This window comes from Alosa alosa, chromosome 12 (assembly GCF_017589495.1).
Source record: "Alosa alosa isolate M-15738 ecotype Scorff River chromosome 12, AALO_Geno_1.1, whole genome shotgun sequence".
In the NCBI taxonomy this organism is placed as follows: domain Eukaryota; kingdom Metazoa; phylum Chordata; class Actinopteri; order Clupeiformes; family Clupeidae; genus Alosa; species Alosa alosa.
This window is the reverse complement of record NC_063200.1, coordinates 26,629,734-26,654,206: the sequence shown is the minus strand read 5'-3', so window position 1 is coordinate 26,654,206 and position 24,473 is coordinate 26,629,734. Positions and strand designations below refer to the sequence as shown.

The 24,473-nt window shown below is 44.2% G+C and overlaps 1 protein-coding gene across 1 annotated transcript in view; it reads right to left on the bottom strand.

The window, feature by feature from the left end:
* Window positions 1-1,060: 1,060 nt before the first annotated feature.
* Window positions 1,061-24,473, bottom strand: part of csgalnact1a (chondroitin sulfate N-acetylgalactosaminyltransferase 1a) — a 41,979-nt gene continuing 18,566 nt past the window's right edge. The window contains 8 exon segments of the mRNA XM_048259237.1: window positions 1,061-3,638; window positions 6,052-6,133; window positions 6,620-6,714; window positions 8,947-9,074; window positions 9,076-9,123; window positions 14,454-14,555; window positions 16,903-17,119; window positions 21,716-23,238. Coding sequence (XP_048115194.1) covers window positions 3,349-3,638; window positions 6,052-6,133; window positions 6,620-6,714; window positions 8,947-9,074; window positions 9,076-9,123; window positions 14,454-14,555; window positions 16,903-17,119; window positions 21,716-22,436 — 1,683 coding nt within the window. The 5' untranslated portion in view covers window positions 22,437-23,238 and the 3' untranslated portion in view covers window positions 1,061-3,348.

Below are 24,473 nucleotides of genomic sequence, written 5' to 3'. Positions count from 1 at the left end.
TCCCGTCCCAACTTTTTTTGGAACATGTTGCTGGCATCAAATTCAAAATTAACATATACTTTCCATGAAATAGTCCACATTTTCATTTTCAACATTTGATATGTTGTCTATGTCCTTTTTGCTGCTAAATATGGGTTTACAAGACTTGTATATTATGACATTTTGTTTTTATTTGCATTTTACACAACGTCCCAACTTTTTCTGTTTTGGGGTTGTATATTCTGATGCTTGCTGTCTAGAGAAAGTGAATGTAATTTTCAGATTTGCAGTAAGGGTGGTCAATTAGGTATCCACTTAAAGGGATATTCCACCATTTGGGGAATTACACTCATTTTCCACCTCTCATTGAGTTAAACAATTGATTTTTACCTTTCTCCAGTTCATCCAGCCGTTCGCCTGAATGAGAGTATAGTTCCATGTCAAATCAGCCTAGAAAATCCTTGTTTCATTTTCTGTTGGTCTTATTTTCTACCTTGAGAGGAGACAAGTTTTAAATAGGAAAATTACCAGAAATCTTAGTCACTTTTAAACGAGATGCTAGCAGGCGAGAAGCTAATGGTCTAATCCGATTCAATGATCTATGCTAGGCTGGAGCTAAAACTGGTTTGAACTGGACTCAGAGAACGGCTGGATGAACTGGAGAAAGGTAAAAATCAATTGTTTAACTCAAGGGGAGGTGGAAAATGAGTGTAATTCCCTAAATGGTGGAATATCCATTTAAGTCCTCACTGGACCCATGGAGGGAGTAAAGTTAGCCAGTTAAAGTTAGTGTGCTTAAAGCTCTGGAGATGTTTGAAGTTTTGTGATCCCCTTTTAAATAAAAAAAAAAAGTATGGACATGAAATAAAACATAATCAGCACCAGCACCCAGCACCATTTACATTTTGATATGTAATAAGTAGGTTGAAATTCAGGTTAGCAGAATGCATTAGTAGCCTTTAACAGGTCATGGCACCAGTTTGGGTTCAGTGAAAATAGTGTGGCTACAGTACATAATGTGCATCAGCATTTAAACACTTAAGAAAACAAAATATTCAATCAAAACCAAAACAACAACCAATACAAATGAACTAATCTTTCTTTATTTGAGTCTTTGACCCAATAAAACAAAACAGTCTGTACTACAGTATAACTGAAACCTAATCTTCACACATATATATATATATATATCTCAACCAGCAAACAAATCCAAAAGAAATTGTCTGATATTTTGTGTCTCTATTTTTTATAAAATAAAATAAAAAAATAAAATAAAAAAAAGAAATACAGAGAGCAAAATGCATTTAATACAGTATTCAACAAAAGTGCAATTTTAATAAGTTAGATTGTTTTGTTAACAACATTTGGTCATCTATACAAAGGTACAGTGAAAGCAGTGCTTCAGCCAACACTGTAGCAGCACCCTGAGAATGGCACTCACTGCTGGGGACTTGTACACCAGACCAGCACTATGTCATCAACTCAACATATCTACTTCTCATGTCGTGATCAAGCCAATGCCATCGTTCATTATGGTGATATTGTCCAGTAGCTCAAACAGCAAAAGTCAACTTAATCATCCCCCTCAGTTATTATACTTAATATACTGTACATTTACAAACAATACTTTGCTGAGTACTTCTCTTTTCTTTTTGTAATGTATAAAAAAAACAAGCAACGCTTGCAGACAAGGCAATTACAGTTTGGCACAGAGGCAAAATGGAAGCCAACACTATCATTCCACAAGGAGAATAGATGGTGTGTGTGTGTGTGTGTCTGTGTGTCTGCACAATCTCCATGAAAGCACAAGTCAGCAATGACCAGACAGCGGTGAGTTATAGCTCTTTGAGCTCGTCGTCATTGTGTGTGTGTGTGTGTGTGTGTGGTGTTCCTGCAGCCATACATTATAAGATATATCAGTGTACATGCAGAAGAATAGGCAGACCTTTAAAAAAAAAGGTCTTGTCACACACAGCCACTGCATTTGTTAAGATTTGAACAAGAAATGTTGTTACAGACTGTTTTCTATGTAGTCTTTGTCCACTTCTGTTCTACAGACGTTGCTTTTGTTTTATTCATGGTCTTGAACTCCCTGATTGACAATGGTATAGTCTAACCACTTCCTACTTTAGGAAGACACAAAAACATATTCTCAGCAGAAAAATGTTCAGTTGGCACACATTGACAGCTGACAATATGTGAACAAGCTGCACTCAATTTTTCAGTTCCTTTGTCTGTACACTGTAAAATGTGTCAAAAACTACAGCACATTTGTAGAGTAGCCTATATTATGCACACTTTCTGTATGTGAAAATTCTCTTTGTTGAAAAAGAATACATGGTCAGGCATATATAAATAGTTACAAGATGTCTTGAATAAAAAATAGCTACTTAAGCTCCACGTGGACAGGAAATATGGAACACCAGTAAGCCATGTCAATGTCATCACATGTGAAAATTGCAGTACTACAAGTTACAATAATATAAGTGTAGCAGTTTTCAAGTTCACCACGAATGTAGCAAAACTGTTAGAATGTAATTTTTATAGTAGAAAAATCTAAAATATGTCTCAGCAAAATAAAATATAATACAATCTATTCTTTCTTTCTCTTTTCATGAATCCAATGAGCCTCACAAAACACCACTAGAGGTCACTGTAACCAAGGCTCTACAGTCCTCCTAGTGGCCCTTGTTCTGTGTAGTCAGTCACAAGACAGCAGGCAGCCTTCAAACAAGTCTCACCAGCTACCATGCCAAACACGCGCTTAGCTTATACACTCAGTATAGCAATCATACCGACGGGCGAACTAGTGAAGTGAGGTTAACAAGCACTTTAGTCACAGGACTCTGAATTAAATACAGTCTTGACCTATTGACCTTTTGTCTTACGGTCTTCACCTTTGATCCTCTAGTTTCCTGTCCATGTGTTACTTTTCTTGAGGATGACAAACCTAGTTTCTTTGATAGATGTAAAATAACACCAAAAGCAAGTTTCTTTGAAACTTTGGAAACATGTAAGAATAAGTGCATCTGTAATCTTCGAATCATTTAAGAGAGATCGCAAGTCTTCCAAACAGCACTCGGGATCCTCATCCTAAACAATTGTATTGTTACATCCCTTCACACAAAGTCCAAAAAACTTTGCCTTCAAGTCTAGTCAGACTTCCCAGGCGATTTTCACAAACTCCCTACATAGCATGTTAGCATATGATGCTAGCTGTGTCGTTTGTCTTTGGAGCTTTGCATGTGATTATCCTGTTGCAAGAGATGGTGGGGCCCATGACACACACAGTCTTCATCCTGCTGCCTGCCTCCCATCTCAACTATCCGCTCCCATGTCCACTGTCCGTCCGCACACCCGCGCACCCGCTCAGGCCTTCTTGGCACTGGTGCGCGCCCGCTGCTTGCGGAGGTGCGCGTCGATCTCGTGGCGGAAGAGCAGCATGCCCAGCTGACCGTGCGAGGCCTCGTTCATGGCCTTGGACTGCATGCACATCTTGTACTGGTCCGGCGGCAGCTGGTCAGCGCAGTGCTTCTCGTGCCACAGGTGGAAGAGGCCGCGGGAGGGCGCGCGCACCACCAGTAGGTTGCTGTGCAGGTACTTGCGGTACAGGTGCACGTCCTCGCCGCCCCAGCCCTTGATGTCCACGTCAAAACCGCCTGGAAGGGGGAGAAGACAGTTAGATGGTGTGTGCGTGTGTATGTCGTCTGCCTGTGTGTGTGTGTGTGTGTGTGTGTGTGAAAGAGGCTGATACATCTGTCTCTGTCCTGCAGTTTTGTAATGATATATGGAAGTGAAACTTAAAAACTGTAACAGCACAAGATGTGGTATAGCACAGCACATGTATTACATTTAACAAGCTTGTTGAGCTGCTCTTTAATGTTGAAAAAACATGTAGTTGTCAAACAGGTATGTCATATTACTAAAAGTCTGTGTCATAGAATTCTGGGTTCAATGAATGCTTTCATGTATCAAAAATCAAACAAATTCAGACATTACAAAACTATGAGGTGTTTTAAAAATAAGATTCTGAGGCCTCATTACAGAAGGGATATCAAAAGACATAGAATAGGAAGTTTATGTAATGTAATGTAAAGATAAAACTGCATTCAGTCAGTGTTCTATCATTATCTAAACTGTGTGAATGTTGGTAAACATAACCGTAAATAGTTTTGCTCCGATTTGTCAGTATGGGAGTGAAAAATAAACATGCCTGTCCTCTCATAATAGCTCACGGGAACGTCATGCTTGTGACTGTTAAAAGCAATCTCCGAGTTTTCTAACATCAATATTGTGCATCATGACCACGACCATATCAATATACTTATATATCAGGAATGTCACGCTCTCCGGCTCCTGGTTAAGAGGAGCAAAAACAAGCCCACAACTCAACTAAAAACACATCCTACCCTGTTATCCTCATAGCAGTCACAATGTTATCTTGTACTGCCTTTACTCGTACATGTAGGGGCTTGCACAACCCCCCAGATATTCCCAAGAAGGGGGGCTGAACCACTGGGCTGTACAAGAACCACTGTGTTGTACAAGAACTAGACACTGCTGTTGTCTATGGCCAGGGATTTAGTGTACTTGGTCACATTCAGAATGTCACATTCAGGTTGAGTGCATTTCATGCTTCTCCTGTGGTTTATCAAATGTAGCATGAACCTTGATGGAGAGGGTAGCAATGTTGGAATTGCCAAGGTGATTTCAGCTTGAGAAAATGCCTGCATTCGCCACAATGGATGAAATGGGTCTGCAACTGACACGGATCCAAGATTAGAGGGGGATTTTAATAGTTGAGGGCGGTGAGTGACCAACAAAAAGTTTCATGAGCATTCTTTTACTTCAGAGATTATCAATCACCAATGACATCTGAGTCGCCCACACACTCCAGACAACCGATCATCTGTTCCTAATCCAGCAGCAAAGCCGCTATCTGGGAATTCGGAGGTCGGAAATATGCCGTACATAATCCCCAAGACTGCCCACGTATATTTGTTTGGGCTTTTTGCCTTTATTGCGACAGAATAGTGAAGAAACTGACAGGAAGCGAGTGGGAGAGAGAGATGGGATTGGATCAAGAAATGACTCGGGCCGGACTCGAACCCGGGGTCCCTGTGGGCACATGGACCTGAGTGTGGTATGGGTGCTGCTGTAGCCAGTCGCACCACACGGTTGAAGAAAACCTAATACAAAACCTGTAGCTGAAGGGTCTAATGACAGTGAGGAATCTGTGAAAGGCAACAAACCAGGCACCAATAATAAATATTTATCATAAATACTTGTCATGTACATAAATTTACATAACTGTTTATTCAGCCCATGCTCATATTCAAATCAATGCACAAAATAGGTGAGTAGCAACTGCAACAGGGGAAAGCCACTAAAAATAAATGTGAAATTGAATCTTTAATATAAATTTCTCTCACAACTGCCATAGAGTTTTTGGTACAAAATGGAAAAAGTAGATGCCATCAGGAAGAGCAGAGGAAAGTACAAGTCCCTCTTGACGTCCCCTCTCCTTTCTCCACAGCTGAGTTCATTTCACAGCCACTGCCTCAGTGGAAAGAAATCTCTCACAAGAACCTGACTAATATCCCGAGGACAAATAAGAACAAGCATACATCACTTTCACAGAGTGCACCGTCACATACAACCTGGAAATATCTGTTCATCTGAACAGGCTGGACAAAGACGGACTTAGTTGAATGATTACTACTTTCTAAATCTGTTTAATGCATTCAAAGCTGTTAGCTCAACATCTACATGGCAAGGATTTCACTGTGTAGGTGTTTGATTCCCAATTCGCAATGAAGAAGACCCAGCAGGGTCGAAACGTTGTCTTTCCTTTTTTCTAACATTAAATATGGGAGTTTAAGCAGTGTTGCAGACATTATATTTTTTCATAGGTGTTTGATTCCCCCAGGATTTGAATAGGCTGTGTCAAACTATAACAAAGGCTCTCCATTACACACGGTGAGAAATACTAATGGCTCTCCGCTTGTGTGAAAACACCATGTCAAATATGGGGTGGATGTGGTTGGTAAAACACTCAGTGTGGATGGTTACCTATGTTGATAAAGTCGGATCGGTATTGGCACGTCATGCCAAAGCCAAAATCTCTCCAGAAGCCTGTGTCTTTCTTGATGACCTGTCCAAGGCAACACATACAAGTCCACCCGTTAGAGACAAACCCCCACCACACCTCATCCTTTTCATCCAAACATCACATTAAAACAGTTTACTCAGACAGGCTACACAGCACACGGTGTACAGTCGGGGCAAGACAAGCAGTGTCGGCTCCCTGCTGTGAGAATAATTTTGTTCCAATAAGTCCATCCCACGCAGCGACGGTTGCAGTTAATAACATAAACATTGGCCTCATTAAGAACACTGAATGTGATTACTTAAACTCCAGGAGATTTACTCACACCTTCAAGCTTCATATTTCTGCATAATGCTGCTGCCCTGCTGCTAATATGTAAAGCTCTCTGGAATACAGCTCAGGCATATGTGTAGTTACAATGGGGGTAGAGGAAGGGAGGGGTGGGGTGGGTGATGTAGCAACTCACTGCTTTTTGATTTGATTAAGCAGCCTAACCAGATTAAGCAGATGCTGAGTTATTAAGAACATTACCAGTTGTTGTTCCACTGGAGGAATGTGCTCATGACTGCCGTAGATGACTGCAGGGTTGTACTGGCTGAACAGAACAGGGTAAAAGACCTTTTTACCTGGGAACCAATGGAGAGAACACAAGACTGTTAGGCCTAGTCCACACATACCAAACCGACCTTTTTTTCCTCCGTCTTCCCTGGAACCGTATCAAGAATATTTGCGTCCAAATGGATCCATCTCAACACGACTCCACACGTTACTTCATATCTTACGCCTATAGGTGGCACTGTTTCTCTTACAGAAATTGACCAAAGCTTGCGAGCTGTAGGCTATAAACAAACAGAATAGGCTAGGACGAAAATGGCTAGTGCAAGGAAACCAGAATTGTTTGTGTGGACTGATAGTGAACTGCCAACTGTAGTCAACTGTAAAACTAATAAACTTAATTTGTACGGTTTGTGAAGGGTGCAGTCCCGCCCTTTATTTGGCTAACGCAGGTACAAATAATCTCCTTTACTTTCTTGTAGGATAGTCCGCGATTCACATTAGTTTTGGCTATCACCGCAAATGCATAGGCTACTAAACGCTAGGACCAAGTTAGACTATTCTGTCGCCACATTTATAATATTGCTATAATACCTTCGTTAGTAACAGTCCGATACTTTTGCCTGCATCAAATCGCGCATTCACATTTAGTGCACATCTACCATAAGCTTAACATGAGTTACGCGTCTTTGTATGGTCATATCTGACTATACTAGAATGCATTTATTTATGTTGTAAGACATGTAAAATAAATGAATGACACCGGCACTACGCACAAATTAATTTTAACTTACACCGCACTTCCCTAATAACTTCTGACTAGTTCTCTCGCGTCACTGACAGTAGCTAGAATGCATAAAAAACACCGGGAAAAACAGTGTTCAGTCCACCAAGTCATAAGCTATTGGCGCTGCGCAGCACCAGTTGTGATATTTATACTACTGAGTGTAATCGTAGGTAATGTCATGTATGAAAACTAGTATTGTTAGGCAATACTATAAGTGTCAAGTCCAGGGCAGCGGAGGTGTGGCGATGACATCATTAATACGCAGGTATGCGGTTTCGCCGTCCAAATGAACTCACAAGGGCTACGGTTTCAGATTTTTCCACCCTGGGACCAGGTTTAAAAAAAGTGCGGTTTCGGGCAGTGCGTTTACAGGATTCGTTTGGACGATCGGCCAAGACGAAGCAAAACCGTCTCCCAAAAAGCGTCCCAAAAAGCGTCTCCGTGTGGACAGGGCCTAAGTTTCTGCCGATGTTGATTAATTAATAATCAAATTGTATATGTTTGTACTGCACTACAACACATGCATGGGTGGAGCTCAACATCTGTGTGATGAAGTGCAGTGCAATCCCTTAATGCACTGTTAATGTCAGTGCAATCAGTAGAGTGCTGCATCATCGTAGCCTGTCTTTATGGGTCTTTTTAGACTGCATTCTCACTCAGCCCACAGCATAAACGTTCACAAAAGCAGAACTCTGGTGTTTAGGCGGTTAAACCACTTCTATAAACTACCAGTCCAACCTTTGCACAAGTCCGACCAGTTTTACAGTGGAAAAGAGAACTCAAACTGGAGCATCTGTTGGGTCTGTTGTGGGTCTGATGGCCTCTAGGGGTCTGTGATGATGTCTCTATGCTGTCTGTTTGGCCCAGCTGCCGGATCACTCACCGGCATACCTGTCAACACTCCCGTTTTTCCCGGGTTTCTCCCGTATTTCAAGGTCATCTCCCAGCACCCTCCCGTTTTGTTATTTCTCCCGGAAAACTCCCGTAATTTGCATGGCCATCAAACTTCATTTTAAAATCATTGATCCATTCAGGTTGCCAGATTGTGTATGAAATACACCCTACACATACACGATCACTTAGTTTCAATTTCAACCGTTTTGTCATAGACAACCTGGCAACCCAAAACCCAAATAAGGAAGCGGGTGACTGGGCAGCCTGAGTCTCGTCGTAAACAAGCGGGCTAGTTGAATGGCCTACTCCAGAACTAGCTGTTGTGAAATTGTTTGGAATTTAATTAATTAACACATCACATAAACTGTTATTGAGTGTTGTTGATACACTGAACTTGTGCCCAAATCTGACAGCAAGCAGCTTTGGAGTTTTGGAAGTAGGCTGCAGGCAGCGTGGATACATACAGTAACTGGCATGTGTAAGGTAATGGTAAGGTAAAAGCAACGACCGAAATGCAGTGTTGAAACACGTGTATGAAACGTATTAAATATGCAAACACAGATCCGGTATAAACACTGAGCCCCCTGTTTTTGGAAAGCTAAATGTTGACAGGTATGCTCACCGGCCTGGGCGTTCAGACGGCAGGTGTTGAGGAAGTCCACCGTGAAGACGATGTCCACGTCGCAGAAAAAGAGGAGCACGTTGCCCCCCTTCCACGCCCGTGCACCGACGTCCAGGCCGCGGCCCCGAAAACTCCTCGTTCAGCTGGATCAAGGTGAAGTTCTTGAAGTTCATCTCCCTGAGTGTGGAGAGAAAGAGAAAGAAAGAAAGAGATAGAATGGTTATGGCAACTGTACTTGGAACCCTACTTAAAAGGAAACAAGGTTTAGACACTAGCAGATTCTTATTCCAGTAAAAATCCTTGGATTTTCTACACAAGCTGTAAGTGTGTAACAGAGTAAGACACACAAACATTCAACACTCTTTCCTTTTCCCTCATATTAGAATTATACACACATTACATTGTTTACATGGAAAACGATATCCCTGACGATAGAAGGTGCCATAACACAGTATGAAATTATGCTATTTCCAGTTGTCACAATAAATGGTCAAATGTGTTATTACAATATTTTTTATCATCATAACACTTTTGACTGGGAATGTGGTTTCACCAAGACCATTAAATGCTTTTGGACTTGCTGACACTATGATTGCTATAAAAGCTACAATGTTTGAGCAACACAAAGTGGCCACATGATGTACTGCAATGTGGTCAATCAACCAGGGCAAACTTGTGTACACAAACTGAATACAGACGTGTCCACATAATGCATTTTGCAGAACAAATGGCCTGAATTCAAAGTATTTAACATTTAGTGGTTCCCACGGTCAGATGTGGACAAGGATCTCGCCAATAAACTTACCCGGACTTAAAGGTCTCCATTAAGTGAGCTCAAATGAATGAAACATGACATCCATATTTTAACATGATCACATTCCCCATGGATTAAATAGGCTCCTGTGTACCAAATAACAAATAGGAGAGAGCCATGCAGGAATACCGCAAACAGCCACGTTTTTGTTTCCCTCCATTTCTGGCTCCTTCATCACTGCCTGCATGATGAAGAGGGCAGCGGGATCCTGGGCTCTCAAAATGAAATACTCTGTGATTTCTGACATCGCCAGATGCGTGATCTAATGTCAAGGAACGAACTTGCATGACCGGACGAAAGAGCGGCAGAAAGACTGCCAAAGGCTTGTGCTTTGTGTGTCGGGTCAGCATGTGACCCTTCTGGTCAACTCAGTGTGTGCACAGAAAAATACACAACCAGCTGCACCAGATGATACAGTGTTTGAACACCCAACACACAGATATAAATATAAGCCTTCAAATAGCTTTGAAATATAAACCATCTCTAATTCCATGGCATTTTTGAGAGATTACCGTAACACAATAATACTATTATGATATTACTGAATCATCTCACAAATACCAAAAAAGCTAAATGATGCATTGACATCGACATGAGAAGTACAATTTTGGGTAGGCAGTAAAATAGGCAGGCTATTTCTGCAACATCAAAGATCTAATGCTGATCCAAAAAGATAAGAGGCATCGCATCCAGATGAACAATATGCCCTGAACACACAGGTCACACAGAGGAAACAATGCTGCAGGGCTTCTGATTCCTCAACTTCAGTTTTTGGTCTTTTTCTCTATGGGGTTTTCCTCTCATTCTGTGTTATTTCCCAGTGTATTTTTGCCATTGTGCTACCTCCACTTGATATTACACAGCTATGCTAATTGTGTTCATTCTTAAATAGTTTAGAAAGCCAAACCAAACTAATCTTTGGCTAACTGTTGGTTGAGGGATGGGTTTCCTCTCCTGGGAACACTGTATTGGAGGACTGTTGACTTTTTACTTTTTCAACATCGGCCACCATAATAGAACTTCTGTTTTATCAGATGTTCAAATGAAAACATTGATTTGGGAGTGGTCCGTACATGAAAACAGACACAGACACACAAACACACACAAACACACACATAGACACACACACACACACACACATACACACACACACACACACACGTGAGATATAATGTACGTGGGCATTAAAACACTCACAATCGGCTCTTGAATTTCTGATGCCTATCACAGCAAAGCAAAGCAAAAGGCCAGATTAGGAGGCTTTTGGAAACCCTTGCGTCACCAACATCCAGTCCCCGCAAGATTATTTTCTGTGTGGGTTCAAAAAACATTTGCTTAATCTGACAGACGAAATTCTTGGGCCATGAAAACACTGTTCCTTTGGCCCCGAGGGAGTTGTTACACGTCGGATAAATACCTTTCAGGGCTGCTAAGTCTCAAAATATATGTGCACAAGAAGAAGAAAAAAAAACCTGCCGTGGGTCTGGCAGATCGGGGGGAATCTGGCACCGGCAGGAGAGCACGGGCAAACAGGATTGTGTGTTAAATCACATTACCGGGACAGCTGTGGAAGAACTGTGGCTGTAGAGGGGTTTGGTGTCTGATTCACCCTCAACCCTCAGGCCAAAACACACACACATACACACACACAGCACCTTGTTTCCTTTTTTTTTGTAACGTTTTCCTGATTTGTCTTTCGGCGGCTGGAGGCTGTCTGGGACCACCTTGTCTTCCTTTTGTTGACTCACTCCTCCCTGTTTTCTGTTTCCAGCCTTCCTCACATTAAGACCCAGCAGATGTAGGCGATGCCTGCTAAAGTGCTGTGAAGTATCCGCAGGTACAATACTCAGGGCAGCTCTGCTCCTTAGCCTACAGGGGTAAGAGTACCAGAAGGGACACCACTGCAGTATTCTCCTCTATTTGCCTCACTTCCCTCCATTGTGTTGGCCTTTTGTAATATGCGGTCTATTTTTCTATCAGTTCCAATGAAAAACTACCTTTACATAAAAACTGTCCTTGCTGTAGAGGATCGCTCTTCTTATCTGTGTTGCATTGGACAGATTCCTCGCTGGCGCATTGGCGCCTTCAAAACATTGAGTATTTGAGATGTTTTTCTCTTTCTGTCGTTATGGCTACAGGCTAGATAAAACTCGGAGGCTCGGAGCTCAGAGCACTCAAGGTGTGCTTGAAGGTTGAGCGTATCACGCTGTGTTCCGAGCCGTTTCCCCACTGGTCTCCCCCTTCTGAAGCCGCACGAATTATTCATGCCTATTGATTAATCTGCTCGACAGGCTCACATGTCCCTGTCTATCGCAAAAAGAATAACACCCCTCACATTCTAAATTCTGCCCACTACTGCCTCCCCCCCCCACCCTCCTCCTCCTCTCCACCCTTGTCAGTCAGCTGGTCTCCCTTTAGAAAAACAAAAACTTAGAGAGATTCAGAAGAAATTGCTTAATTTCAGTCCCACAGGGATTGCCACAGTGGAAATGTCAGAGTGGCCAAGCTGAGTGGACTAAGCCTGACTCTTGACAACAGCACATGATTCTGCCCGGGGATGGAAGCAAGATATCGACTCAGTGGAGGCTGCTGTTGGCCTATAATTGGCTGTCGCTAAATCGGCACCACATATCAACCCCCCCTCCACCAAATCCTCTCTCTCCCAACAACATCCGAGCTCATCTGCGTCCATCAGGGCAAGTCCCGCAGTGAGCAACTTGGGGAGTGGGAACATTATGTGCGTCGCTCAGAGATCAGACGCCAGATGAGAGAGGGGGCTGATGGTAGATGAAGATAAGGGCTTACGCAACAAATACGTCCATTTCTGCAGCCACACTGCCGGTTGAGCCGAGTTGAAGATTTGTCCTCCTTTTTCCCACTGGTTGGTGCGTTTGATGTCATGTGACATCTCAGACGACCCCTAGATGACTTCCTGTATTGTCTCTTGACTTGTGGGCCGACGGCAGCTGTATCAAAGAGTTACTTTGACAGTGCGGGAGGGACAAAAACGAAACAAGAAACCTTTTTTTCCCCAAAGGCTGACCTGAATTTTGTTGTTTACTTTCAGATGCAGCAAATGTCTGAGGCTACAAATGAGGCTCGATGGATGACAATAACTGTACCACTGTTCGAAAGAAAAAAAAGTAAACAACAAGAAAACCTCTTTCCTCTTTCATGCTTCTCTAATAGTCCCTTTAAAAGAAAACAGCTTTTTTTAACACTTTTCTTTTTTTCCTCCTCGGTACACAAAAGCAGCGGACAGAGTGTCTCTTAGTTAAATGAGAAACCGAGCTCGTCAGATAGGCCGGGGAGACAATAGCGTCTGGCAGCATTGTGAGAGATGTGCCATTGAGAGGAGAGCAGTGCCCATCTTCCCATCATTTCCCCCCTCTCTCTCTCTCTCTCTCTCTCCTCGTTTTCTCTGCTGGCTAATGTGTGGTGCCCAGAGATGAGATCTGATATGAACTCGAGACACGTTTTGTTCCACTTTCTTGTAGGGTGCCTGGCTCTATTCCAACTAATCAGCTGCCTGTTCTGGGTCTTTCTGAACCAGTCCTCATCCACAGTGCTACCAGAGGGACCTGTCAAACCCCCTACACGGGTCAATGCCACACCGGTCTCACAATGAGGGCACCATGGCCTGACCTTCACTCTGCAGTTTCATGCATACAAGCTGCACTGGTCATTTATTGTTTCATTATTAATGTGTGTGTAAGTGCACGTTTGTGTGTGTGTGTGTGTGTGTGCACAAAATAGCCTGCATAACTGAGCATGAATTTACACATTAACATCCCTATGCTTTGATGTGAGTATGTGTGTAAGCATGGTACATTTTTTAAAAATATTGCACCATTGAGGAGGACACATTATCTACATTATTAAAATCTTGACCACTCAAATTTGCACACGTCTCCATTTACGACATTTCGCTGGTTTTAATATTCAATCCCACAACGAGTGCCTCGTTCATAATAATTCCGCGCTAAGTTCTCTCCCTCTCTCTCCCACTCCCACTGATGTGCACATGAAAGACGGAAAAAAAACAGCCTGGGGAAATAGCACTGCTCTTCTCCATCACAATCAATAACTTCTCGGAGTCGGAAGCAGTCGGAGCAGAGCTTTGAGGAGTCTGGTGTCGGATGCTTCCCGCCCGGTGTTCCGGATAGAAAGAGAGAGACAGAGTGTGAGGGAGGGAGGGAGAGAGAGAGCAATTGAGGGTGGATGGCGGGATAGAGAGAGGTCATGGAGAGGGGAACGCCTGAGACTCCCTCCTCTCTGTGGTCCCGTGGTGACGCTCTGTCTGCTTTCCCACCATTGCACTCGAGGTTGATGCTTCTCGTACAGATGAGCACACAGACACACATCAACATACACACCAACACACACACACATACACAGACACAATACACACACAAATATACACATTCTGCCCTTGGAGAAAGTTAAGTGGAAGCATTCCCAAGAGATTTTGCGTTCCACCTCCATTCCCCATGCTCAGTTACCTAAAATAACTATACGCACCACATATACATATATATACACACACACACACACACACTTACAAAAAACTAATCTAGAGGAATTCAGCTAGAAAAATGCCACAAGGTTTCTATCTCCCCCACCACCCAGTGCCACACCCATTTAACACACACACACACACACAGAAACACACACACACACACAGAGCACTCACCTGGAGGTGTTCTCGAGGGTTCCCTTGACCTCGCTCATCTGGTCCCTCCCGAAGTAGACCACGGTGAGGTGAATCCGTTTGTCTTGCCTCACACACACCTCCCTTTGGGCACACAAACACCACAGTGGTATGTCAGTGCACACATACACACACACACACACACACACAAGAACAGGCCATAGACTGTAGGGGTTGTGCATCTCACCACTGCTCAAACATTACTGGCTCTCAGGACATAAGCTTATGCATAAATGCATCCATAATACAGTTAATTCTCCTTGTCATTGAATCTAAACCATGCAATATGTTGATACACTCCCGAGTGATAAACTAACACACTCTGACACAGCGTTTGCAATGTGTAGGGTCACTTGCAGGTTACACTGCTGAACGGATGCCTTGACCATGTACTGGAGGCCACTTATGATAACAGCTCTGCATGTATTCTCAATATCAATATATCATTATCATACTCTGTTTCTCCATAACTTGTAACTTGCCTCGGGTGCAAGCCGAGGTAAACGTTCAAGGACTGTAATCTCTGCAATAGATCTAAACAGTCCGTGTTCTTTGATATGCATGAACGGCAAAGCTATGTGGGGCATTTCATCAGACCAGCTGCCTATAATTATGCCCATCTCAGCTACACAATATATGTCCTTATAGAGAGGACCCCACATCCATCCTATCCTGACTGAAGAGATTTTAGATACAGATTATAAACTAAGCACATAGCCACCATATTGTATTTCAGTGCAGATGGCTTCAGACCTGCACAGTATTATGCTTTTCTTTTGAGATGTTTACCTTGAAGGCTTTGGGTGCAGACAGAAGAAAATACCCCCCGGAGCATGCAAGGACTCCTAAAGAGGCTGCAACCTGGTTTGAAATTGTAGGCTTTTGAAGCGGACACATTCTGAACAAGGTATGCCAAAATTGCCATGTTGATGCCGACGATGACTACACTGTCCCCACTCGCACAAAATAACAAGTGGAGGCACCACCTGCTTGGAGAATACCAGATCCGCTGTACTCAGCAAAAAAAAATAAAAAATTATCATTAGTAAATATGTAAGAAACCTGAAGTTAACCCATGTCAAACTGTACCAGAGCAGGTGTGGAAGAATTTCTGGAGGTGTGGAAGACTCTGGATTTCTTTGCATATCCATTGTGTTGAAATGGATGCGACGCATTTGAAGACTTTCTTTGTATTCTGCGCGAGGGAAGTGTTTGATTCCCAACCTTTAAGTGCAGTCAGTGGCCATGGTTCTAAAAATATGAATATCCTCGCTTGTTTGATATTCAAAAGGCAACATTTCTGGACTATGCGATTACCATAACAAAGTAAATGAGGAGGAGAGATTTTCCCAAAGGCTAACTGCATGTGGGCAGAGAGCACCAGAAAAAGTTTAATCTCTAAACAAAGGGAGTTATTCCTGTTTTATGTGTGTGTGTCTGTGTAGCGTCTGTGGTGTGTGTCAGTGTTTTCCAGAAGAACAGAATGCTATCACACACATCTCCATTCCACAGTAACTTAAATATGTATGAAAGGAAAGTGTTGACTCAGCTAACACACACATAGAGACTTAACGTCATATTATGCAACCACCCAATGGCTGATGATTCTTGGTGTACACATATAGTGCAACCAATGGTATAGAAAACATGAAAATAAAGATGTGAAACAACAGGACGCTAGTTTGTGCACATATGCAATCCATTAGTCTGTGATATGGAATGATCCACAGCATAAAATTAGATAATCCATGCCTACAGTTTACACAAGTTGTTTAGAAAATGAATAGCGTAACAGTATCCAAGTCTTACATTGTTGTTGCATCATGTTGGAGCCTATCTAATGAGCCAAGTCCACTTGTGTTATATTACAGAGAGAAAGGAGCCACACTGTACCATTCTGATTTGATGTTGTATAAAACGTTTTCCACTTTCTGATGTAACACGTTTTAATGTTATCTTCAAATTCATTTCGATGCTAACTTCAAACTCATTTGCACTGATGGTAAGGATTAGCGTGTCTGTGCTTCCCACAGGCAGTTCAGGCTCTACACACCATGTAGTTATGTGGTCTGGGATGAATCACTCTGTGAAAGCTTTCAGAGTGCACCACTGCCAACTACACCACCAAAAGACACCAGATAGCATGCAAATAGGGTTTGATCAGTGCCAACTGAGCTGTTGTTGGTGTTTTCAAGTTTTTTTGGCATGCCTTTTTAGGAAGTTGGTTGTTTTAGACCAAAATACCTGCTGCTTCACATGCTGGGGTGTCTAAAGCAGCTTTTCTTTCTCTCTCACACACACACAAACACACACATACACACACACTCTCTCTCAAACACAAACATACACATACACACTCTTTCTCTCTCAAACACATACACACTCTTTCTCTCTCAAACACAAACACACACATACTCTTTCTCTCTCTCACCTGAAGTTGTGCATGAACTGCCGGAATTTGTCAGCTCTCTGGGACAGAGCAACCACAATGTTAATGATGACGCTGGCCGTGTCCACTTTCTCATTCTTGACCTTCATCAGCGGGCCGAAAGGACGGAACAGCATCAGTCTTCGGAATTCCTGCTTCTGGTCACCGCGGAACGTCAGCTCGTACAGCGTCCCCTTGTCCTTCTCTGTCCGTGCAATTCCTGCAGTGGATAGGCAAAATGGATGGACACATCATTAAATCAAAACGGAGACAGATATCCAAACAAACTGCTTTAGGTTAAGGATCAAACAAACATGCAAAAGGATCAAAGTTCTGTGCACCAGAAGAGTATCCCATAAAAATGATTTATGAGGTAGTTACATTTCAGGCATTTTTCTTATCTTCAGGCATTTCAACTGGAGGAACTTCTTTGAATAGTCTGTATTATATAATGTGGGATCTAGTAAAGTTTATCAAGTGAAGTATTAATTAAGGAATATATCAATACTATATCAATCAATACTAAACAAGATGCTGGCAATGCCATGTTTTTATTTGCAGTTCTGATAAAGAATAATAAAAAAAATGGCCCAGAAAGTGAAAGCATAGTTTATTGCGCAATAAATGTAATGAGACAAAATGATGTAGCGCTCATAACACACCTGGCATTCATCCCACCTAGTGCCATGTCTCACTGTTCACCTGCTCTATACTCCTTTCTCTAGGTGCTATTCTAGTTGTTTTCTAGTTGCTATTTGCACCCCTCTACTCCCCCATCTCTTCCCAGCACTTTAGTCAGACCTGGGCCATGATTGGGTGTTCCAGGATCTGACCACAGCAGCATTCCACTCCAGGCCTCTGAGCCAAAGATCACCGAAGTTCATACTGGACTTCCTCATTTCTTTCTTTTTTATATTTTTACTCAAATAATCAAATCCAATAAAATCTTCTGCAAAAAGCATTTTTGGAAAAAGGTTCACCGGTTGCCATAGCCTTTTATTTCCTGGTGTAAAAGAAAAGTGCCTCCAGTCTAGAGGCGGTGGGAGGAGATGGGGGCATTTCAGGCCAAGGAGAGGGCCTCATCAAGCGGCCCTTTACCTCACCTCATCTGCCCCTGGGCCCCGAGCCACGCAGGCAGCTGGACGATCGGTCACACATGCAGACCGTGCAGAAGCGTTGCCGGAGCATCACATAACACACAGTGGCGCTTCAGAGTGCTTCTCACAGCGAGTGGGCAGGCGGCAGTCTGGCTGTCAGTGGCCCCACGGACCTTTCCAGAAGACTAGTCCTGAGACGGCTCAAGTTCCAGCCCCAAACATCATCTCCGATTCAGTGGTAGACAAAACATTCCCTGATCTGAACAAAGAGCGTGATCCTGTCAGAATGTGTATGACTTTCAGTTTAACACTAAATCTGCACAGAGACACGCTGTCTAACTGGGAGTCTAACTTGGAAACGTAACAAAATCCTTGTCAGTCCCTCTGAAAACATCCAAAGAGAGACATGCTACATTTGCATCAGGCCCAATAGTGAAACCACTTGGCTGCTCACTCTAGCATGATAAATATATTCTGGTTGCAATTCCAAATGCACCGGATGAACTATGCAAAAGAGCTCCGCGAGTTCGGGAGCCAAATCTGTGTGAATCAAATAACGACATCCAAACAAGGTCATTAAGGCTATTTGTGTGCGCAGCGCGGGAAACCCTGGAATATTTCAGCCATTATCCCGAATGAAATGACAAACGGCCACGGACCGAAAAACCAATAACAACGTTCGGCATCGCCTCCATCTCACACGCATCATCCACTTAGCGGTCACAATTAGGAGGGACCCCGCCACGAGCGAGGCCGTTTGTATCGACGGGAGCTCTCGCAGGGCTGTGGCATGAAAGCCAGACGCAGAGCCGCCTCAGGGGGGAGTCTGAGCGAGAGATGTGTCCCCGCCACTGAAGACAAACGGCCGGGAATCAAACAGGAGGGAAGTGGACCGCTAATGGGATCCAGCCCCTGCCGCACAAACTGTCCACCCCACCACACACACACACACACACACACACACCACCACACTGCCCCGTCCCTTCAAGACTGGCGTCGATAAACTAAACAGGAAATGGAAGAGGAGGGGGGACAGGAGGGGGGGAAGGGGCAATGTGGAACGGGTCCTTACTTCCTCTGATAGCCACGACCTTCCGCCTGCACGAAGCAAAGCAGGAGAGAACCACCAGCAAGTGGAGCCATCAGCATTGTGAAACCAAACCCCATTTGTAGTGTCCTAAGTTGACCATAAAGTGTTGCATGTTAAGATGTGTATTATGCTTCACAACACTTTTGCAGATGGTGAAAGAACCATGGGCTAGTGGAGCCATCGGAGCCATTAAACAAAACCTCAATTGATGCAAGTCTTGTGAATTAGATTTTAAAAAAAGCCAAAGAGCCTATTAAATGTGTCAAATTATATCCAACCGGTCAGATCTGGCTGCATGACATTTTATTTTACAGCCTTTCTGCTGTCCTGCCGAGCGACAGGCAACCTCTTGTTACGTCTGGCACCTGTGATTGTTGATCTAAAAGCAGATGCGCGAAATTAACAAAATCCCCCCTTTTTTTACTTTATGGGAATTCTTTAAACAAATGAGACTGTGCTCAGTGAGTCATGCAACATTGAGCTGTGCTGGTAACTCAATCTGGCAAAACACGTTTCAGTGGCTATTCAGTCAGAGAGTGAGGCCTACTGGTTCGGTCTGTTCCATGACACAGCGTGCCATTCCATATAAACATGTTTTGTCACTAAGAAGGTCATACTTTTTCCACTCTTTCACTCAATCATTCCCTCATTCTTTCTCTCTCACTGTTTCTCACCCTTTCCTCCACAAATGCCCCTTCTTTCATGATGAGCTCTCCCTAAAAAACCCACCATTGATCATTCTGGAAAGAGCCTTGATACAGCTACAGTTCTGGACCCAACTTTGAGCGATATTATACCAGCACAAGGGCTTTCTTCTGCCAGGCCTACACGGCAATACCACAATTGCTCTGTCCCAACGATTTAGCCCGACATTACAGAGAACACAGAGACCCACATTCATCGGACATCTCAGAGCAGAACAAATCCTGGGCATCCTATATGTGCCCCTCTCCTGAATGTCTTCCCTTTAAGCTGAGGGTAGAGATAAATGTAATGACCTTGTGATGTGGACACTGTTGTATACACTTACACAGTGCATTCCTTCTGCACTCTGGGCTAGACATCTGATCAATACAAGCATAGAGGTTTGGACAGCTGGAGCAAATAAAGGCTAAAGCCATCCAGGCATCTGCTGGGCTTTTTGGATCAGTCAGGGAGTGAGAGCGGGGTGGGGGAGGGGGGACAGGGAGGGTGACAAAAATCCACTGATAGAGACACTACTTCTGGGTTCATTTTAGTCAGAGAAGACCTCTGAGAAGACTTGGGAAAGATTATTCTAGAAGACACTGACAGGCCCTGCCCAAAGCCACTTCCCCAAGGAGCATGTCCAATGACAGGCTGTGTGTCCGTATGCTTTCCCCATTACACCTCTCAGGAGAGTCATATGATCCCTGCCGCTATACTGTTTACTGTGTATGGGATAAACAACAAACTATGTGCAGGCAGGACAACTTTCTACAGGATGTTTTTCCACAAAGTGCTCCTTTGGCTTAGCTGGTGAAGCATGAAAATAACATAGCTAAAATGATGGTTTCATTTCCTTATACAGTGCGCACAGTACATTCCTCTCTTAGACGATTAGATTACACTGATTAGACTGATAAGCTGTGTATGCTCTATCTGACTGATTTAGTCACATATGTGATATGTCTTGATGAGTTTTTGTGTTTCAATTCTTGTCAGTCTCAGAGTGTCTAAGAATAAGTCAGATTTATCAGTGACGTGCATGCCGAAATCCACTTCTCATCTCACTGCTGTTCAAGGTGGCTGTTCAAAGAGTCTAGAGTGCCAAACTCTTTGATCTTTGTTTTCATCTTCCCATTATTTCACATTGTGACAGAATCCAGATGGAACCTTCTCCGTGGCCACGTGACGATGTCTCTCCACCGGAGCATAGGCGAAGAGTCGACAGGCTCCTGAGTCACCCTAGCTGCCCGCTGATGTTTGCTGACCTTTGAGGAAGACCCCTTTCCTTTTCCCTGACAGCCATCGGAGGGATGATGCATCTGCGCGGCAAGCAGCTGCTCTCGCTTCCTACCTTCAGTTTCGAACCCGTTTCTCACCCACGGATTTCCTGGCTTTTAGCGCCTTGACGTTCAGGACACAGGATGCGCCCATTGTCTCACATTGTGTTTGATTTTTATTGTTTGCCAGCGTGAGATGTTTTGTTCAGACGCCTAAAAAATAACAGCTTAGATCCTCAAATGTTCCGATGGAGGGGGATAAGGACCGAGCGGGTTTTGACATGAATGTCTGTTTTTTTGACACAAATGAAATGGCTATTGACTTGTTTTTATGAACCCTGAGAAAGGAATATAAATGAAAAGGGAGGGAATTGGCTGAACATTTGTAATCATACGGCGTCCTGCTGTTGCTCAGCCAGCTGAGCACGTTGCTAACAACACCAAGATCAAAGATTCTATTCCCTTGGAACACAAACAGACATTAATAAAGTGTGCACCTAACTTTGAATAAATCTGAAGGATTGAAGACAAAATGAATCAGATCTCAAAAAACTGTCTGTCTGACTATTCTATTCTTATCATATCTATCTCGTAATATTTGTGTGTATCTGATATGAATACAAATGAAATGTAAACAACATGCCAATGGCATCCTGTTGCCTCACCCTCAATGAAGTCCGATGGGGCGTAGACTTTGCTGAGGGTCCTGTCCCCTCCGGCATTGCGCGGGGCATTGAGGGCCTGCAGGCCATTCTCGATCACCTCGCCCAGCTCGTCGCGCCGGTCCTTACGGACGGGCTTCTCCTCGGGGTGGCGCGTGAGGCCCATCTCCAGCTGGTAGACACGCTGCAAAGTGAAGCTCTCGAAGGGCACCACCGCGTACTCGCTGGGCAGCCGCGTGCCCTGGTGCACCTCCGCCTGGCTCAGCTGGCTGCGCAGGAACTCCTGGAGGTCGGCGTTGGGGCTCTTCTCGTTGGCGGCCGGCGCGGCGGCGTCACCTCCTCCTCCTCCTCCGGCGGCCCGCTCCAGGGACTCCTGGACGCCCTTGAGCTGCTCGCTGCGCTCCTGCAAGGCCTCCTTCAGCTGGGCGATCTCCTTCTTCAGGGCGGCGATGTGGAACCGGTGCTTGTCCTCGTGCTCCTGCAGCAGGGCCTGGTAGCCCTCGCGGCCCGTGGGTCCCCCGCTTGGACCACTTGCCCCGGCACCGGCCACTCCGCCTCCTCCCCCACCGCCCCCACCTCCTGCCCGGGGCAGAGCGTGGACCCCCAGCCCGTCCTCCTGGTGGGGGCCGCAGGTGTTGACGTAGAGAAGGGAGGCGGTGCAGCACAGCAACACCAGCACCAGCCCGATACGGGACAGCCAGGCGAGTGAACCCCTCCTCAGCATGGCGACGCGTCACACCAACAACACGGCCTCTCTGAGCGTCACGCAAAAAGCTGCTTGTCTTGTTGCTGATGTGCTGCAGAAATTATTTCAGTTAAGCTTCCATCTGTAAGCATGCACTGTGATGTGAGCAACACATAAGGTATCAGCCATGACAAAGCATGACTGATTGGATGATCTCCAATGCCTTCACATACTCAACTCCTGAGCTGAGTATGTGCTTAAGCAAAAGTCCTAAAAAATAAGCCCATAAGGGACTGCTGCTCGCTATCCTGTACAAGTGGCCACTGTTATCTATGCCTCTATGTTCCACACCAATGTCAATACAACAGGCAAGGTTATGACCAGGTCCTCACCCCAGCCAACAACACAGTCAGACTGCAGGGAAGTGAATAAGAAACTGCTGTTTCCTGTCCAGTCTAAAGGAGACGTCCCACTTTCGGTCCTGACTCACACATGACTAAAAATGTCCAGTTCCCAAGCAAAATTGCGTTACATTCCCCGAAGAGCACGTCTGGACCCAAGGCCGGTCCATGCAGCCCGAGCTGCTGATGACACATCGGTCCCGGCCGTGAAGCGGGTGAATATTGCATGCTTTCAGAGCAGGGGGTATTTGCTCTCTACATCCTCCTGAGATCCATGCACAGTAGAATCACAGGGCACGGATCAATCCACATTCCATTGTGATGCAAATTCATATAAAAGATGGACTGTGGAACAGTGACTATAATCTGCTCGCTGTGTTGTTGTCATCTGGGCAAGAGCGCGGGGAGTCTTCATCCACAGTGCCACATCTTATGGAGATCTAGGAAGAGAGAGAGAGACACACAGAGGAAAGGAAAAGATGAGAAATTGGCTGAGAAACACAAAGAAAGACAGAAGTGCAACCCGTTTCTCTCACTTGAAACTGAGAGCAGACGAGAACAGAAACAATAACATCATCATCGTCAGTGAACCTGAACATATGAGACAAACACTTGCAAACATTTTTCATGTCAATTGTGTTATTGCTCCTTTGTTACTTTCTGCCACTGTTTTTTTCTACATTCCTCTTCTTGGTAAAAAAAAGTCACTGCTGGCACCACCAACAATCCAACTGCACAGATGTTACTAAATGAGAAACATTGTAGCTGGAGTTGCAACAGACACATTTCCTATAAAATTAAACATGTGTTTCACGTGCTACAATTTAGGCTACCTCAAAGACGACGTTAAGAACCCAACAAAGCAGCCAAAAACTGGCTCCTGGAGAACACTGTTGCTAGTGATGTGTGAAAATAGGAGCTCTGTGCTAAAAGCAGCCCAATGTGAACACGTCTGACCAATCTCACCGGGGGAAGAACAGGCTCACTGTAGTCTAAGCAAACATGCTGGCAAGAGGCGAGCCATTCATACACACACACACACACACACTCATGGACACACGCTCACACACACACACTCAGGGACACACGCTTACACACACTTACTCATTGACTCACATACACTGACTGGCTCTCTTTCCCACATGCATACACTGTTACAATTATCTGCGTCTGCATGTCATTAACCTCGGAACTCAAACATACACATACTATCTTCCCACTTGTGCTCAGGCTCACATATCCAGTGGTGTAGTCCAAGTGATATGTAGGACTACGCAGTATACCCATTTAAAAAGCATCACCATCTCAGCATACCCACTTAAAATAGGCAAGGATACATATTAACATTTGGGGTTGATCACTATATACCCACAACAGCAAACTACTACATCACAGTATACACTACAACTAGACTACAACACTGCACATACCTACTCATGCACAAACACACACATACTATCTTCCCACTTGTCCACAGGCTCACATACCTACTCATGCACACAGCAGTGATGCATATGTCTGTATTTGCCCAATTTCATAAGGAATGGAGTAAGTATAAGATTGATTATGAGGATGCTTATTTATGTTTGTGTGTGTATGCATGTGTGTGTGTGTGTGTTTGCCGGAGCGTGTGTGTCTGTTGACTCACCACACAATTAGCTCTTTTATAGGTTTG